At 42.2% G+C, this 19,974-nt stretch overlaps 1 protein-coding gene across 8 annotated transcripts in view; it reads right to left on the bottom strand.

Moving 5' to 3' along the window:
• The window catches only part of LDLRAD4 (low density lipoprotein receptor class A domain containing 4), a 479,210-nt gene that overhangs the window by 41,420 nt on the left and 417,816 nt on the right, over positions 1-19,974 (bottom strand). Inside the window, exon 1 of one of the 8 annotated variants that reach the window (XM_014606756.3) lies at positions 2,627-2,710. The exons of 4 other annotated variants lie outside the window; for them this stretch is intronic. Coding sequence is in view for 2 of the 4 variants with exons in the window: in XM_019490349.2 (XP_019345894.1) it covers positions 1,627-1,753 (127 nt within the window). In the remaining 2 variants the exon portion in view is untranslated. 3 more of the 8 variants (XM_019490350.2, XM_019490349.2, XM_019490347.2) reach the window with 3 other exon arrangements.

The following is a 19,974-nucleotide window of genomic DNA, read 5'->3' as shown; positions in this document are numbered from 1 at the left end:
ACGGCTGGTGAAACTGAAATTATTCAAAACCTAGGAGGGATCAAAGTCTGTTTTAGCAAAGCAACTACGCCTTTATGTAACTTTTTATTTTCTGTTCGGCACAGTCCACTCATTACCAAGACTACTGACACCTACAAATGCTTTCATTATTCAGTAGTTTATACCCTCCCACTGTTTTTGCTATGAATCCTATATAAAACCGTCAACGTGTCAGTTTTCCCCTCAGGTCATTACTAGCTAACGATGTCAGCACTTAAACACTGAAAAACTAAGGGACACTGGAATTACTTTGGAAAAAGTCAGAGTTTTAGGGCAAATTCAAAGTCAAATAAATTTCCATGTGTCACAAGTGCAAGTCACACACTTGACAAAGATGATGGTTTCTGCTGTACAGAATATGAGTGCCCAACATTTAGATGCCTCTATGCATACAGCTTTTTTTTTCCCTTTTCTGTCCACATAATATTTTATTACTGTGGCAATTGAGAGGCTGTTGCTAAAGGGCAACATGCAAAACAAGTAATGTTGATTTAGGCTTTCCTAGAATGCAGAGAGCACTGGAATGACATGTTACTTCTATATCTGCCAAGGGCAGTCATCTAAATTTATCAAGGGCCCAGCATTTCTATGAAGGGGCAGTACCTCCTCTCTGTGAATAAATGTTTTGGGAATTGGGAGTATTTGAGATCTCTCTCAATGGAAAAATAATTTGAAAATATATTATCAGAATATGCTCCAGTGATAAAAACAGAGGGTAACCTATTAGAGCATGCACATGCAGACTCTTTCAAAATTCAGGTTTCCAAAATGCAAAAATAAAGACAGAAAAGAACAAATATCTCCACTGGACCTTTAAAAGCATGTTCTCTTCCCATTCTTGTACCACCTCCCATCCCCAGCCTCTCCAAGTAGTTATTAGAGTACCAGAGATGAGAACGACAATAGAAGATGCCTATCTTTATTGACAAAACTTAAGTAAATTCACACAATTTCTGCTGTAAGCTTGCACACACTGAGTCACAATTTTCCCTGGTGCATTCAGTTCCACAGTCAAGTGAACAGATGTATGTGAAAGGCATCTCTGCTCTGCCCACAACCACCCACAAGTATTTATTTTGTTATGGTTTTTTTCCACAGATTTGAATGGGGAAAATTCTGTGCATATACCTACACGCGCATCTATACCCCGCTGAGGGAAAGGCTCGGTCACACAATTTTTCCAGTTTTGCTTTTCAACCTCACAAGTATACAGAAATTAATTTTTTTATTTTTTTTTTGCAAAAATCTAGTTGGTCTAATAAAAGATACTGCCTCTACCACAAGTCCTGATTCCTTAAAAAGGGACTTCTGCAGAGCAAACAGCTTCACAGAAGAACAAGGACAGAGGACAGAATGTGTAATCCACCTGCATTCACATAGGTGGAAACGTCTGGACAATTTTCTTAAGTTTTACAAATAGCTACGTGCATATATTAAACTCTTTTGTCTTTATGCAGGTCTGTGGATCAGAGCAGCTCTATTGCAACTTGCCTCTCCCCCTCTCTGATCAGAACTCCAGGGAGCAAACTTCCAGCAATCTGCCTCATGCAAATATAACACACAAAAAAAGAAGCAAAACAGGAGTACCTCTTTCCAACAACAGGTCTTTTAACTGAGCATCCTTCACCGATGTACTGTTAAGCTGTTCACTGGACATAATCGTGTCCTCTGGATTCAAGCCTCTCTGCGAACCCCCCCCAGGCACCCACCGCATCACCAGCTGGCCTCAGGTTCCTGGTAGCCAGGCAGCATTCTCAGAGTTTCACAGTTACCGCCAGCTTGTTTTCTGTCTCTCTCTTTCTTTCTCTCTCTCTCACACATATCAGCCGGGCCCAGCCCAAGTGCTAGACAAAATCCTGCGGCTCAGACCGCAGACTGTGGCTACCAATTATCAACTGCCATCAGCAGACGGCAACTTGTAATGTAGCAGGAACCTGGGAGTGTCAGAGACAGTCCCGGGCTTCAGATCTTCAGGGCAGCTGGGACAGACTTGGCCTCTGTTTAAGCCCAACCGTGCGCGTGCACGCACGCACGCACACACACGCACACACACAGACTCACTGCATGTGGGGACCCATGCCCAACCATACGCATGCACACATACATACATACTTGTGGATTCACTGCATGTGGGCACTCATGCCCAACCATGCACATGCACACATATATGGACTCACTGCATATGGGCACACATGCCCAACTGTACGCACGCACACATACATGCACATATATATCTATATGGACTCACTGCATGTGGACCCATGCCCAGCCACACGCATGCACACATATATGGACTCACTGCATGTGGGCACACGCACACACAGAAGTGGGCAGCCAGGAGGAGAGCGGGTGCTTTGTGCTCTCGCTAATGTTTAGACTGGAGCAAAGCAAAACAAAAGGAAAAAGATAACAAGCAGGAAAAGATAACAAGCAGCAGCAACAGCCAGGGGAGGGAAAAAAAAAATCACCTGCAAAAATCCAGCCGGCTTCTCTCTCTCTGCTCCCTGCTAGAAGCCTTTAAGTATGACTGGCTGGAGGGAGAGTGGATAGAGAGAGAGGGAAGGCAAGAGAAAGCTGTAAACCTTACCAGCGCAGCGCACCTAGGGCAGCTCCCTCCGCTGCGCTGCTTTGCTCTTAAAGCGGCCCCGCTCGCCCGGCTCTCCCGGCGCTTCCGCCTCGCGCAGCCGCCCCACGTGCGTCACGGCTCCTGCCCCGCCCCCCCACCCCCGGCTGCGGCGCGGTGCGGGGGGCGGCAGAGTCGGGCTCGTCCCCGTCGCACTCCCACGTGGGGGGCTCGAAGCGGTCACCACCCCCCCCCCCCGCAGGGGAAAAACATCAGCGTTTCTGAGAATCCTGGACAAGGAGGGCTGGAAGAAGGGACCTCAGGAGGGCATCTTTTTTTTCTTTTTGTGAAAGTATTTCAACCCCTCCCGCCCCCCGGTCAATGACTGGTCGGGGGGGCAGTGCCCCCCCGCCCCGACTCAGCAGGCACCAGTCGCCCATGATGCCAACAGGGCATAGGATGGAGCCACGAGCAGCTCATTTAGGGGGGCACAGGGATGGGGGAATGGCAGCTCCTGCTGCTGCGTGCATTCCCAGGCAAGCATTGTGGGGGCATGTGCCCCCCAGATATGTGCACGGGGCAAGGGCGAGCTGCTGCTGCGGGTTTCACCCCGGGCACCAAACTTCGTTGCTACCGCACTGGTCGTTCTAAATGCTGCGTATGGTGCCGCAACCAGCCAGCATCCTCCGTCTCAAGTTCTCACCCTGGCACTTCAGGTACTCCCAAATCCACTGGCAGGCATCCTACATGCAGGCCCAAGCCTGGAGGTCTTGGGATTTGGATGCCCCCACTTGATGTTAGCCCACAAGAGGCCAAGGAGGGCATCTAGTCCAAGCCCCTGTTCCAAGCAGGACCAGCCCCCACTACTTCCTCGCAGCCAAGGCTTTGTCTTATAAACCTCTGAGGGAGATCCCACCACCTTTCTGGGGAACCTGTTCCCCTGCTTTACTACCCTTCTGCTGAGAAAGTTCTTCCTAAATATCTAACCAAAACTTCCCTTGTTGCAGCTTGAGACCAGCCTCTTGTAGGATCTCAAAGGCACTGATGTTCAGACATGTTAATATGCGAGTGTGTGTGTGTAGGTTTTCCAAATACCGACTGGGGATTTATACCCATCAGTTGTCCCAATCCACCGCAGTCACTTACCCATACAAGAGAATGCCATCCTTTCCCAACACTGAAAGGCTGGCCAACAGTGTCCCCCTTTTGCTCTCCATGCCTCCCCAATCCTGTCAGAGCCACTGAAGATGACCTGAGAACCCTGGAGATTGTAAAGCTGAAGGTCTGTGATGCTGGGTTTCACAGAGATCCTGGTTCACAAAGGCAGGGGGAAATCTTACCGCAAACACAAACCAACAGCAGTCAAAAGAGCTGCTTTGACTCCAAAGTAGCCCATGCTCCAAACTAAACATGGAAAATAAAGGAGGCACCATCCTGGAGCCATAAGATTGGGACATAACAGCAGTCTTCAAGTACCTGAAGGGCTGCCATAAAGAGGAAAAGTATGTCTCCTCTCTTGCTCCAGAGAGAAGGTTGTGAACCAATGGCCTGAAGTTGCAGCCAAGTTAGTATAGATTGGCTAGCCGGAAAAAACTTCATCACCATTAGGACAGTGAGATAGTGAAATATACTGCCTAGGGAAGCTGTGGATTCGCCATCACTGAAGGTGTTCAAGATGTTGGACAGCCACTGGTGGGGGATGATCTAGGTGTAGCTATGCCTATGTTTTACTGTGGGTATTTCCCCTGGTTCTGGGCTTGCTGTTTGTCCCTCCTCCCTTTCTGCTACGTCAGGGTGTTTTTAAGCCTTCCTTAGTGGCATTGGGTGTTGGCTACAGCCACAACTGGGGACTTTGACTGGGGCGTGCCAATGCTCCTGCTGGGACCAAAGCCAGAAGTTCCTGGCTAAGGGGACCAGACCTCTGCTCAGGATCAGGCTGACTGACATATTTGGGGTCAGGAAGGAATTTTACTCCACGGTCAGGTCGGTACAGACCCTGGGGGGTTTTGCCTTCCTCTGTAGCAGGGGATCTCTTGAGCATATATTGACAACATTTCATAGACGTAGGATATTGGCTGCTGTGGTTCCCCTGCTTTACCTGTGGCAGTAGAATTAGGGTGTTAAGTCTGTGTTGTGTTAGGGTTGATGAAAGTCTTATGTAGAGTTTTGAATATGGATTGTGTTGAATAGTTTGGATACTGCCTCAGGCAGGGGGTTGGACTAGATGACCTCTGGAAGTCCCTTCCAGCCCTACTTCTCAATAACTTTATAGAGCTGACCTTTGCAAATGAAACCCAGACATCAGCTCTCCATCTTTAAATAGGGGCAAAGGATACTGTGATTGCTATCCAAGTTCCAACTCATAACTGAGTATTAGGCCAGTTATTGGCATACATGGCTCTCATCATTGGTTTAATGTATCCAATTAATAACAGTAATAATGTGTCCAACTGATAACAATAAAAATGTGTAATTAATAACAATTGCAGCTAGGACCATTTCTCCCCTGTCCAATGTCTCAGCCCAATGTAGTTGTCTTCCTGCAGATGGTTCAATAGCCCCTCATGATTATAGGGCCCATACACCTGCCTGGCCAACCCTTCCTTCTTCCCATTATTATTCTTAGTCATATATTTGGGTAATAGTAGGACTAGAGGCACACTGAAGCTGGGTCTCTATTCCACTAAAGCCCCACTGAAACACTGAAGTGCCAGACAACCCTTGCCTGAAGCAATCCAGACAAAGGGTTGGAGGAGAAATAGGGGTTAAAAAAGGTGAGGCACCTTGACCTGGTCAAGGCCGCACTGCAGTTTAGTGACACTTGAGCATTTCACAGGCGTCCTGTCCCCTGGACTACAATGCCTCCCTGACTGCTTGTTAACTTCTCTCTCTCTCTCTAGGTACCATATCCAAACAGGACGTTGGTGAAAATGGTCTTCCACAGATCTCTTTTCTTTGAATTTTCAGTGTTGATACATTCATCCATTTAGATAGACTCTTGACATAAGGCAACCTCTGTCTTCCACCATCTCTTCTTCCTTCAGTCTTTCCAGTTAAGACCAGACTTTCAATTTCCCCTTTCCTCCAACTGCCTTTTTCTGATGTTAATCAGCAGCTTCCTCCTGCAGCCTGCTCTTAACAAAATATCTTCATTTGAAGTGTGACTTACTCCTCTGTGAAATATGAAACACCATAACCAGAAGGAAATATGACTATATCCTGCTTACCACCAAACAACTTAAAAGTAAACAAACTATTCCCAACTTTTCTCTGAGTCTAATCTGCATATAAAATCAACTGTTCAAAACAGGAGATTTCACCAAATCTTCAACTCTCCTATGAAATAGGAAATTCATTTCTACCCAGGAGAACTTTTACAATCTTCTCTCCTATGCCTGAAGAAGGGTGCTTGTGCCCAAAAGCTTGCAATTAAAGATTTCTTTTTGCAAAAATCTAGTTGGTCTAATAAAAGGTATCACCTCTACCACGAGTTCTGATTACTTCTCCAGCATGCCTTCAAGATGTGCCTTAAGAACCACATCTCAGACGCTTCAATTTTTTTTTCATACTTGACGGTATTGTCCAGAATTTTGATGCATATGTGAGGCCTGGCATACCATAGCAACCCAAAACTCTTAACTTTGCCCCCACAGAAATTTTACTATTTGTCAACATCTTTTTCATTTTTAGAAATGCACCTTTTGCCCTCCCTATTCTCCATTTTATTTCATGATCACATTTACCATCTGATGTTATCCAGGTTCCCAAGTAGTTAAATTTATTAACCTGCATTTATCTATTCCTTTTCTACTTTGATGTTTCTTGTTAACCACTGAACTTTTAACCCAACCCAACCCAACCCAACCAGGCACTTGATTCGTCCTGAGGGAAAGTGGTTGCCTATCATATAACAGATTCTGGTTTTATCATTATAATAGGTTTGTAAATGCACACCTATACACTGCTATACAACTTGAGTATTACCAACTGCAGTATTGCTAACAGTAGGGAAGGAAGTCATATCTGGTGGGGGCAGCCCATCTTAGAGCTCAGAATCTTATTCCTGCACTACCCTTAAACAATTCATTCTATAGACTGGTCTGCACAGATTATACATCTCTATTGTCTAGTTTTGTCCTATGTCACTTTTGTCCCACTCATACCTGGAAAATATGTAGGAGAGACCAAATGACAACTGCACACCAGAATGAACACACACTGGAAATCTATCAAAGACAGGAATACCCAGTTACCTGTGGGGGCGCATTTCTCACAAGAAAACCACTCTCTCTCCAATCTCTCAGTCCTGATCCTCAAAGGAAACTTACAAAATACTTCTCAGAGACAAGCCTAGGAACTCCACTTCATCAACCTCCTGGATACGGAAAATCATGGACTAAATATAGACATTGGATTTATGACACATTATAACCTGCCCGACAGCTGACTTCCCAGGTACTTCTCCACTATTCATCCCCCTTCTCTACCCCTGCCCCCACAGCCTCTCTCTCACCCACTGACTCCTCAATTTACATCTTCACTGACTGCCTATCTTGTAAGTATACCAGCCCAACCTCTGGTTTCTTTCCTTTTCATTCCATCCAGGAAGGGCACGCACCAACTGCAGGAACTTCCTCAGCCTGACGAAGGGTTTTTTAAACCCGAAAGGTTGCTTAAAATTTTTTTCCAACTATTTAAGTTGGTCTAATAAAATATATCAGATTCACCCAAAGAACCTTGTCACTCATACCTGGAGCCATTTTGAAGGTCAATCAGTATTTCCAAATATATGCCTATGCTCAGGAATTCTTAATTCAGTTGTAAGTTCCTGAATTTAACTTTAATTCAGTTCCTTTAAGTTCCTGAATTTAACTTCAAAATGACAAACTGATTTCAGAAAACCATTCTTTCAAAAACATGGGGAAAATTACATTTAAGTTGTAGTTTTAAAGGTTTCTCCACACAGACTTTACTCTCCTCCAACTGAAGAAACTGCTTTAAAAGTTAGGGGGGCATTTCAACATAAAAAATGAGAGCGACATTAAAAGGGGATTGTCTTCCAATACAGAATAGTTGCTTTCACCACAGTGAGACTCGGGAAATTTTGATATCTGAGTTTTCATACCCTTTTACTATATCGTTCTCCCCTTACCTCCAAAAATTAGCTTTAGGAAATATTACTGTGCATGCAAGCTGAGGTGGCAAATTGTTACAGCCTATTATATCCCTAAGTGATGCAACTAAAGGGTCTTCAAAAAAATCCTCAGAATAATATTGTGCTAATGACCTATGCATCTGAGCCATTAGGGGCTATAAACAACTGATTAGCTAGCATCAGACATCTTGTGAGAGCTGCCCTTCCAGTGAGGCAGAGTCGACCTGCTACTTCCTAGCATTCCCTTCACATGAATGAAGATCCTACACTGAACTGTAACTAGAACATGTGCTGCAGTGAAAGGGTTGAAAGCACCCTCAAGTAGGCTTTAGCATATTTAATTGTAATGCTCCACAAAGAGCCATTACAAGTCTAGCATATTAATGATGAAACCAAAGGCTAATTAAAGCCTGTAAGGTTTCAATGAGATTGTAAAGAAACTATTCACTGATCAGTCCCCCTGCACTTAGTCACGTCTGGCAAAAATCCCACATGGAACCCACAAGACTGGAAACTGTCGTCTTGATTTACAAAAAATGAGAGATGTTATTCTCTTAAGCATGACAAATCAAATTCATTTCTCAAGGTTTGGACTCAAACAAATGAGCTGCTTACTTAATATTAGCTTCCTGGGTACACCGATTCTGAAGTCATTTTTCTTAGGCTCTCCTGGGACATTGTTCATTGTGGATGAGCTCCTGGCAGTGCTATCTTTTTTTTTTATGTTTTGTAACATTTTTTGTTTTGTAAAATTCAATAATGCTTCTAAACACTGCAGAATATTCACTACAGTGAAAATGTTAATATAAACTGATCTTGTTTGCTGTGACTATATTTCACCCCTACTTCAAGGGCTCAAGTGGGTGTTGTAAACGCCACTGAGACTCTCTGTAAGGTGTTGTGAAATAGTTAAGACATAATTGGATACTTTAAGAACAGAGCGAACATAAACTAGCACAATATTTGCTATATATGACACCATAAGGGCTTCTTGGTGCACTTCAGTTAAAGAAAAGTGACCACCTTCCCTGGATGGTTTGTGCACCATGTACACCCTACTGGAGACAAATAATATCAAAACGCCACCCTGGAAGTGAGTATGTGGAGATGGAGAGCAACAACAAACATTTCTCTCACAGGAGAACTAGACAGCTCCTGTCCAAGCAGTTGGTAACATCAACTGAAAAAGGAACATGGCAGCCTTTACTAATTGGTCTCTCCTATGTAGACCTGGTAATCTGCTAACCTCCTTTTATGTCCCCACAGAAAGGCAACCTTCATCTCCTGCTCTGGGCTGGGTTCTGACTTCCTGCACCATCCTGGATAAAACTGGCCCTAGAGTATGTGTGTATATGTGTGTGTGTGTACATACACACACACACACACACACGCACGCACACTTCCATGCTATACCTTGGGACAATGGAAAACTTTTTCTTATTGGCAAGGAATTCAGGTAAATTGTTTTACAGCATCGATATGCTTTGAACTTTTTTAAGATACTGGTTTTGTTTTAATATGATTAGGCACAAGCAACTGAACAGATGGGATCAGCATAGATATTAATGACCCAGGCCAAAAGAAGTAAGTTTTGAAGAGGGATTAAAGGCAGGAGAGGAGAGTGTTTACACCTGTAAATTAACTTGCCGTTCAAGCTGTTTTTTATTCCACATTAATAGGAAGGATTGTGAACATTGATTTTTGAGTTCAAAATAATCACTTTTCTTCCACAGCTCAATTAAAGAGATCCCTCCAAATCCTGTTTCCTAGCAAACAAGGCTGAGCTTGATCCACAGTTACAGAACACACATGGATCTGTTTTTTCTGTGGTGGAAGGAGAGTTCAAACTGGCAGACAGAACTACAGCACGGCATTTCAAAAGCAATCCTCATTTTAGATCCAACTGGCTCAAGGGTCTAAACTTGCAAAATTAGAGGGAAATCCATCTATCCTCCCCATCCAGCTCTATTTGAGCTTTTGCAGACAGGGGACAGGTATTATACCACTGAATCATCCAGCAGAGTGAAAAGAGACTGGGGTGAAAATACCTATTGGGTTAAACTCTTATTTCACTCTATGTACTTAAATGCCAGGTACATAGCCTCATAACCACACTTTTTAGCACTTAGCCATAGCTTGAGAGTCCATTTTATCCTAGGGTGAAATAGAATCACCCAAAGCTCACAGTTGCCAGAAACAAAATGGAGGAAGAGGCAGGACCGGAAAGGAACGGCCCTCTGATCTTTCAGCCCACCTCCCCAAGGACTGGAAGAGCAGGGCGCTAGGCCCTTTCCACCCAGCAGGAGGTTTAAACTTACTCAGTAGGAGAGTTTGGGCAATGCTAAACTGCAAACTGTGCTAAGTGCCAAAAGCTGCAGTTATGTCGCTATGTATGTGCCATTTAGACTTCTAAAATGAAACAGGACTTTGTCTATACTAGGATTACACTACTGATACTTTTACTGCAGTCAAACCTGAAAAATAGCTAAGAACATTCTTAGTAAAGATGCACGTGGAATGAGTACCTATCAGCAGGGGAAGGCAGCTGTAAATCTGTCAGTTTTAATTGGTCCAGGGCTATTCAGACTTTGAAAGTACCCCTAAAGGGATAAAGTAACCGAGTGGCTGAGAATCAAAATTCTATGCAGGTATCTGTTACATTAAACACTGGTATACAGTGACTTCCACTTAATTCAATCACTGGCTAATTCAATCCTCCATTTAATTCCATTAAAACCTCAGGAACCAAATCATCTGCACTGAAAATAGCATAACTCCTTCCGCCCTTTATTCTGATCATATTTCATCGCTTTTGGCCTGTTTGATTGGCTAATCTAATCACCGGTTGTGGAAACGAGCTGTTTAATTAGCAGGAAAGGCCAGATTTAACCCACAAAAGGGCCACGATGATTTAAAAAAGGAGGAAAAAAACATGTTATTTGTACTTTTCTATTGATAGTATGTGCCATAGTGTACTCTGCAAGTCTTGTGCAGAGTTGTGCTGACCCTCTAAGGTGGTTTGGGAGCTAAATATTACAGTTCTGTTCACGAAGGCATGACAACAGTATTCAATCCTCCCCCAAATTCCCACTATTCCTTGAGTGGTTCCTGGCATTAAGGAAAAAATTCAGCCCTACATTTTTGTACAGCCCATTCAAGCGGTAGCTATAAGAAGTGTCAAGGGATATATTAAAAACCTGAGAGATCACATCATATATTAACTTCCTATGCAAACAGATGAAAGCGAAGAGAGACAGAAACAGAGACAGAATTAGCAGGGGTGCTAGAATATATGCACGTGCAACAATCCTCCTCCAACATAAAACTGAACGCCCTGTTGTTAAAATATATGTTGCTAAATAAGCCATTAACAGTATTTTACACAGAAAAAAGGAATATTCGCTTTTCCATTAAAAGGAGACCCTTTGGGACCTACAGCAATCCTCATGCCAGGTAGATTATTCACTTGCATAGACTTGAATTGCCAGCAAGCTCTCTGGCAGGCAGAGAAAGGCAATAAGAATCCAACTGCAGATTAACAGAGTATAAAAATATGTTAGTGCTTCCTGACAAACAAGATAAATTGCAAGAATTCAAAGAGCTGGACAATGCACAACAGACCTTCTTTGAAGACCTTTGGATAGAACAGGCTGACAAGGTAAACCAGTAAAAAAAAACAAACCAGCCAGGGCATATCACAAAATGAAAGCAACAGAAAGATAATAAAATTTATTATAAAAATGTTATTTTATTTGTGACATCAATTTTATCAGCTAGCATGGGGGTGTGGCCAAATGGCCAGGCTCTGCCACCTATCTGCCATTATGGCAGATTGGTAACTAGAAGTGAAGGCTGATATAGTATGTACTGTCCTATCAGCAGAAACAATAAGAACTGGCAAGCTTTGTCTGCTAGCATTTTTAATTGTTTTACTACCATGAGTAGAAGCAACAGTGGCAAAGTTAGTGTCTACAGCCACCAGAATTTCTATTGTGTCACCTGTATCTTCTGTGAATAAAATTCAGTATGACAGTTGTAAAAATTCCTACAGTCTCCATCAGTGCTTCCACATCTGAAAAACTATGAGAGAGGAATAGCACTGGTGATAAAGAAGATGCTGTCCTTTGGATCACCCGAAGTCTCATCAACATTGCTCAGAAAACCTCCTCTTGGCTCTTTCAGCTTTTCTTTTATCCGGAATAATGCAGTGAAGAAAAAACTGAAGGCCAGGTCTTCACCACAAAAAAGAGGTGTGGTTTTAAACTGATGTAGGTAACTTGATGTAAAATGCTACTGGATGCAAAGAACGGGTCATTTTTAAGTCAATGTCTCCTGTTACTTACTGTAAACCCCAGGTGGACTGATACAGCGCTGGCTTCAACTAGCAACACTGAAGTAAAGCTGTAAGTGCCTTGTCTCTACTTGGATTTTACACTGAGGTAATGACCAGAATTGGTTCTTTATGTAAAAGCTCGCCTTTACAGATGCACTGAACACAGCCTAATAAATCTATGGACAACATATTATTTTCTATATAAAAGAAAAATAGCATAGAGATTTTAAATTACTTGCAAAAAGTCACATAACAAGCCACTAGAATTTGAGTTCAGAATTAGAGCTAATCTAATATTCCACTTTCCATCTCCTACTCTCAAACTCTGAATAGCTGCAAAAGTCCCAGCTGTTTGGGGTTTTTTACCTTATGGAATTCACCTATTTTGTTCAGACCACAGGGTTGTCAGTGGTTGGCTACTGTATGTCAGTCAGAGTTTCTTGCTCTATGTGATTACATAAAGGGCAAGGAAGGTTCTTTTCTCCCAACAGTATAAAGGAAAAAATGAATCTTGTTAATTTCAAGGCAGGTTTGACTAGTTCACAAATAATCCAAACCCTAGATCAGCAAAAAAACCCTAAAAGCCCCAATTCAGAACCATCACACTTTCAGATTCTTAATTATTAACATGTATTGAAGTGTCTAGAAGCAGGTGATATGATCATCATGGCAATTACGGAGTTTTAAGTACTATTTTATTCTCCATTAACATATTTATGACTCCCAGAAATGTAAACTTTGAAATGCCTTGAAGGCATGGTTGGGTCCCAGATCATTACTTCCACCACATCATTTGTGACATATGACTAAGCGTGTGATCTTTGGAATGAGTGGAATGGGTAAGGAAAAAAGAGTCAGCGGTACAATAGCTTTTTTCCTGTCTTTTCCTAGGTTAGTTTAGATTGATTAAGAAATTCTGGGAAATGGGTGCATATAATCCCTAAAAGAGAAGAAAAGAAAAAGCACTTTCTAGCATGGCCACCTGTGTTACAAATTACACCTCTCCAGATGATGTTTATTTAACTTTAAAATAGTTTTGAAAATAGTTAAAAGTTTTAAAAAGTAGACTCTAGAGAGCAAATGAGTAGAGAAGCAATTTGTTTCAGAAACATTATGGAGAGTCCTGAAGGACAATTGTAGCACATGTTGTTTATGTCTGTCCTTAAGCATTACAATCTTAACAGGCCAAACAAGGCTGTTAAAAATTCATTAGAGTCTGCTCACTGCTAACTGCTCAGTGCTAAGTGAGCCCATCGTGAGCTTAAGACTGTGGACAGAAGTCTCTTTTCAGCTCTGCAGAGAAGTACTCAGCCCTGTCTAGTGCGCCTCTGGTTTGCATAGGAGATCCACATCCACATGAACATGAAAAAAGCTAAAATTAGCACTATTGTTTGGATCAGGTTGTGTTTTGAAGAGCAATTTTTACCTGATCACAGAGCTGCTTGTTACCCTAGATCAACCATTTTAGACTCCATAATTTTTATGAATTTAGTGGTACCCCACCCCTTTTCAAAAACTAATTTATCTCTCTTTGTGGTCTAGGGAAAAAAACAATACAGCAAGTCTTGTATTGCAAAGAACTCAGAAAGACCACAACCGGCCAGAACGTTTTTGACATTATGGATTCGTATTTGAAATCTCTGGGTTTATCTTGTAAATCATGTGTACATGTTTGCACACCTAACAGTGCTAATATTGCACAGCACCTGGTAGTACTCTTAAAAGGATCTCATGGCACCCCAGGTTACTGTGTGGAACCCTGGTTGAGACTCACTGCCCTCAATCACTGCCTCAGACTCACTCTCAAAACCCAAAGGAGCATGGGTGAATTGGTGTCTGAAGAATAAATAAAATAAAATTAGTAATCTGAAGTTAATGGTGATGGAGCCATTACAGGTTATTTTTAATACTTAAATAAATTCAAAATTAAAAAACCACAACAAATCCAAAGTCAGATTGATAAAAGGATCCATAAATAATAAGAAAGAATAGGTCAATGAATGACATATCATGTATTTATTTTTATGCTTTTAATATTGTTTCTCTGGCAACACCTGCTTACAAACTATCTAGGTACATACACAAAAGGTAAATTAACAGAAGGAGGCTTTACAATGTAGCAAATCTACACTACCCTGTTGTACAGTAGGTAACGCAAGGGACCAGTCTGGGGTATGCACCTTGCTGAGAACCACTATCACAGTTATGATAGGTCTGAAACATGTTTTAAATGCTACAGTTGGCCACTAAACTGATCTGCCATGATAACTAGTTTTATCTACACCGTCAAATGTTTTCCCCTAACAAAAACGGATAGCTTATAGTTCTAATAATTTATCTAAATGTTGCTGGGTCACTGAGTCCCAAAAGGGAAGCTTGTTTCCTAACCACGTTAGACTTGCTTCCATCAGACTAAAGGTAAATATGGTGACTCACATAAATGGCATGCACATCTGATTCAGAATGAAGCATGGTGCAATTTTTACTAGGCTTTCTCATGATGGACCACATTACTGCAGAGTTACACTTGTAAGGAAGAGTAGAAGGAGTGAAAAAAAGTAGGAGTCTCCATTGAAAATCAGTAGGAAACTCGCAGATCCCAGGAAACACCCACATTTTTTCTTCAGTACACTCAGTGTATTACTCACCATCAACAGTCATCACCACTGACTGAGTCTTGTAGGGATCTTTTACTACAATAAGGCTTTGTAGTATATTCTTTCCAAGTAAGCAGATAAAGCACATTGTTTTTTGCTTGTTCCGTCTCGAATAACAAAAAAGGTGATATTTGTTTATAAAATCACGTAAGTGTGCATGCACACGCACACACAGTTGTCCACTAACATATCAATACAAATCAGAGGACAATATATGCCTGAATGGCATTCACTCTTTAGGAGAGACCTGAACTATTATAAGAAAAATTCATCCTAAGCCACATTCTTCTAAGATGCACCTAGGTTTGCTGTAGTTAGCAATCCAATGCATAGCATTAAAAAAATCCTAAAGCAGGATTAAAACACTATACACTTCAGATTCTCTGTATTTACCTTCTGATTTCCAAGCATTTGGGGTGCATTTGAGTTACATTTTTTTTCAACACTTCCCTTCCATGCAACTGCTTGAGACAAGCAGCTGGGCCTTTAAGAAAATCATGAGGTTTGCAGTAAAAACATGAGAGCTGGTAACACTGAAAGTATGATTTCAGGAACCAGACTTACTTCCTAGACCAACAGGAACAGAGAGCACTGCAAAAGTAACAAGTGAAAAGTGTCTGTCATGGTTCTGTTGGTACTTTTCTGACTCACCTAACATCATAGATGAACTACTGTGGGGGCCAATGTAGTAAACTAGGAAAAAGGATGATGTGACAGGCATATGAGGAGTGGGTAAACCAGTGTAGAGAGGGAAAAATAGTTCAGAGAGAATTATTCCTGCACAGCTGCCATTAATTTCGGGGATCAGGGTCCGAAAAGTATAGGTGGGCTTTTGTTTATTATTGATGGATTTACTCCCTTCCACTGAGCAGAGAAGCAGTTTTGGTAGGGTCAGATTCATAGATTGTAAAGCCGGAAGGGACCTCGGAAGATCATCGAGTTCAGCCCCCTGCACCAAGCAGGGAAGATAACTGGGGGTCAGGTGACCCCAGCAAGGTGACCATCCAGTCTCCTCTTCAAGATTACCAGGGTAGGCGACTGCACCACCTGTGGAAGAATCTTATTCCACAATCTGGACACCCTGACTGTGAAGAAGTTTTTCCTAATGTTGATCCTGGAATCAATCTTCCAGGAGTTTGAAGCCATTACTCCTGGTTTTCCCCAAGGGCAACCTCATGAACAGTTGCTCACTGAGCCCTTGATGTACTCCCCCCTAGTGTAGCAGTAAGCTGGTACCAGGACCCCTCTCAGCCTTCTTTTCCTCAGGCTGAAGAGTCTCAGATGCCTCAGCCTCTCCTCGTATGGCTTGCCTTTTAAGACTCTGATCGTACGGTTGGCTTTTTTTTGGACTCTTTCAAGCTTGTCCACATCCTTGTTAAAGTGTGGTGTCCAGAACTGGACGCAATACTCCAGCTGCAGTCTCACCAGTGCGGAGTAGAGCAGAAGAATCACCTCCTTGGTTTTGCTAGAGATGCATCGATTGAGGCATTCCAGAGTATTATTTGCCCTACTGTCTACAGCATCGTACTGCCGGCTCATATTCATACCATGGTCTATTATTATCCCCAGGTCCCTTTCATTCATGGTGCTAGTCAGTTTGGTGCTGCCAAGCCTGTAGGTGTGCTGGGGGTTGCTCGTCCTGAGGTGGAGCACTTTACATTTCTCGACGTTGAACTTCATCAGGTTTCGATCCGCTCAACTTGCTAGCCTGTCTACGTCTGCCTGTATTTGTAGCCTATTTTCAAGCATGATCACACTCCCCTATAACATAGTGTCGTTCACGAACTTAACCAGAGAGCTCTTCATCCACACAACCAAATCGTTAATAAAGATGTTGAAAAGCACTGGACCAAGCACTGATCCCTGCGGGACACCACTGCCCACTTCTCGCCAGGACGACACAGATCCGTTCACTACAATTCTCCGGGTCCTATCCTGCAGCCAGTTTCTCACCCACCTGACTGTCTCAGAGTTAAGCCCATAATCCTCCAATTTTCTCACAAGGATATTATGGGATACTAGATCAAAATATTGCAAACAGATGTCACTCCAGGTATGCTGTATTTGATTGAAAATTCACAATCAAGCTGCCAACAGTTGACAAATTGCTATGATTTTCAATCCAAATATGTTATTTTAAAAAAGATTTCCAATAAGGGACTCAATGCCAAATTTTTTCCAACTGCTCTAAATGGGAATCAGGGATCTGTCATTCATAAATCTCCTTCTTAGAGCAAGGGTTTCCCTGGGCCTGTCTGTGGGCCAGATTGGGCTGTGCCGGAGACAACGTGCATCCTGTGCCAGCCACCTGCACCACAGGTAGCATCAGTAGCACCAGGTCCAGCCCACATGGCAAACTGGCTTCACACGCTACATGTAGTGTGTAGGGACAGCCTGGGACCCACAGGCCGCATCATATGGTTCCATGGGCCAGATCTGGCCCACGGGCTGTATATCTGACACCCCAGCCTTAGAGTACAAATAAAATTATCCTTAGGAAAATAATGAGGATAACTATAGTATTGCAGGGTTTTCTAGGTTATGCTTGCCTAGGAAAAGCATATCACCTTTTCATCTTATATGCTCACAAGATTCATTGCTTACTTCTAAATGGCAGAAATATAGCTTGGAGACCATATGCTTGGATCATGGTATTTGGACCATGTGCTTTCAAAAGTTAGCAAAATAGCCTATTTTCCAGTCTTTCTGGCATGTTGACTTGTGTGCTGTTTAAACTGACTCATTCAGAGCATGCCATGTCACATTTAAACTATTTAATCAGACTAAGAAAGTAGGAAACACCTGCCGTCATTTTTTCTTTCCTGAACTTTATCACGAATACAAATCTGACATTTCACCACTCTACATGCCAACTGAAAAACATGCCAAAACCAGCACTTCCTGATGCACAGAAATGTGTGTAACATGAACATCTAGTACAAACAGCACTAAGCCATCACACACTTGTCAGTTCCCACCACAAAAGAGAAACAAGATCAGTCTGGGCAATAGTTTCATAAGCTTGGTTCTCGTTTCTATGTGTGTGAAAGAGGGGGAGAGAGAATCATAGAAAGAGGGGGAGAGAGAGGGAATACTTCACAACTTTGTAAGATCACAGCAAAAGATTCTAAGTTTTGCTATAATATAGCCAGAAAATATTAAACATGTGAAAACTGGCTTAGCCCAAATATTGCTCAGTGGAGAACCACCATAGTAACTTGACAAGAACCTGAAAGCCAAACCTAATTTACATAACATTAAGTAGATCAGAACTAATGAGGATGGGGATCTTTTCTTCACAAACATGTGGCCTAATAATGCAATTAAAAAACCCCAAACAATTATAAAGCTGAAACAGATAGGCATTAATCTGACCCTTCACCAAAGAATGGTGAATATACACCCAGTGGAGAGTGGACTTTTCATACTCTGTGTTTCCCTTGTTAAGCAAATGGCTGGTAACCGCATACAGTAGTCCACTGAAATAGAAGAGACTTCCCTGAAGTATTCATTGTGCACATAACAGAGGGAATCGAGAGCGACATCCAGGTAAAGTAGGATTAACTGGGGGGCATGCTTCCTGGTAAAAGTGCTTGCCTGTGGATCAGGAGAAACCTGGACTGGCTCTGCTGGGATAACATACATGGGTAGCAAGAACTGCCACTGGTTAAAAGATTCCACTAATGAAACAAGGCTGCTAACAAATAAAATTAATCTGTTTTAAAATGGAAGTTTGATTTTAAAAAATAATAATAAAAAACAATTGCCTACCCAGCGCTGAAAATGATCATAATCCCTACAAATGCTCCTGTAACAGAGTTCTGATAAGATGTACCATATATGAAGAATGCCACAAGTAAACCTAATGATTAACAAGACAATAGAAGAAAGGTGGGAACTCATAGTCTAATTAATTCAGAATGAAATATTATAATGCTCAAAGCTTCTCTAGGAGGCCTTCTACCAGCAGATCTCAACGCCTGGATGCATTATTTAGCAGGATAAACCCAGGGAGATGCTGTGACCTGAAGGAAGTAAGGAAGAGTGGCTTGCACATAGCTGGAAGCTGTTCTGGCCTGAAAGTGGGCAGTGTGATTGTAGCCAATGGACTATGGGACATGCCACTGAGGTTATATCTCTAAATCTAGCACAACCCTGTTGGGTGAGCCAGGGCACATCACTCACTTCTCTATGCCTGTTCCCCTCCCACTCCTGTTACTAATCATATTGCAATATCATGTAACAATCCCAAACCTGGGTCAGGATGTTAGGCACAATTCAGACGTTTTTGCCTGCCGCTGACTTTCAGTAAAACTTAGGTTTCTAAGTTGCGTATGAAAATGGGACGTAAGCTCCTATGTCACTTAGGCACCTTTCGAAATTTTACCAATGACCACATTCCAAGTGATTTTTCTGATAGCAAGAGCAGGTCCCAAGGGAGCAACACTGCTGGTTTGTTCTGATACTGTATCTACTTTTTTTCTCCGTAAGAACCATAAATATTACATTCTTCTCATACATGGAGTCAACATATAATTGGACACCTACAGTCTTGATTCTGCATTTGCCATCCTTTTTTTTTTTTCCATATGTAATGAGAACACCAAGTCAGAAACTTTTTCAGTGCAGTATGTAGTGCATTTAACCCTTTCAATGCTTATTTGATTCTTCTGTGAAATTCTGTACAGACTTTGTGGGATTCTGTAAGCGAAACAGAAACTCAAGGTCTTGGCTTATATCAGGGAAAAGGCTGATTTTCCTGAAAATGAACCTGAAAATGTGAGTTTACTTATAATCACAATAATGTGGTAGTATGACATTTCTACATAAGAAGAAGGAATAGAATTTGTTTTGAAATGTCATCACCAGGAACCGAAAACTAATGCATCTTAAAGTGATCAACTGACATTTTTGATGGGTATTTCTATTTTCTTCCAATCCACGGTATCCTTCAGTGCTATACAAGGACCACAGTTTGCAATTATTAGTGCCAAGTAGCAAAAATCTGGTTAAAGTAAGAAAGTCCATTATATCCCCTTTGGAATCATTCATTCTGGGGGGCTGAAATTTCCGATGCAGGGTCTCTGTCCCAAGACAACACTTAGAGAGTTTGAGTAATTTCTCAGGGTTTGGGGGGGGGTTTACAATTATGAAAGTTTCCTACTGAAAAACAAAACAAAACAAAGCTCCCAGAACTGCAGTAGACCAGTTTAAGTTTGGAACATAA

This window comes from Alligator mississippiensis, chromosome 3, assembly GCF_030867095.1.
Source record: "Alligator mississippiensis isolate rAllMis1 chromosome 3, rAllMis1, whole genome shotgun sequence".
In the NCBI taxonomy this organism is placed as follows: domain Eukaryota; kingdom Metazoa; phylum Chordata; order Crocodylia; family Alligatoridae; genus Alligator; species Alligator mississippiensis.
This window is presented reverse-complemented; position numbering and strand designations above follow the sequence as displayed.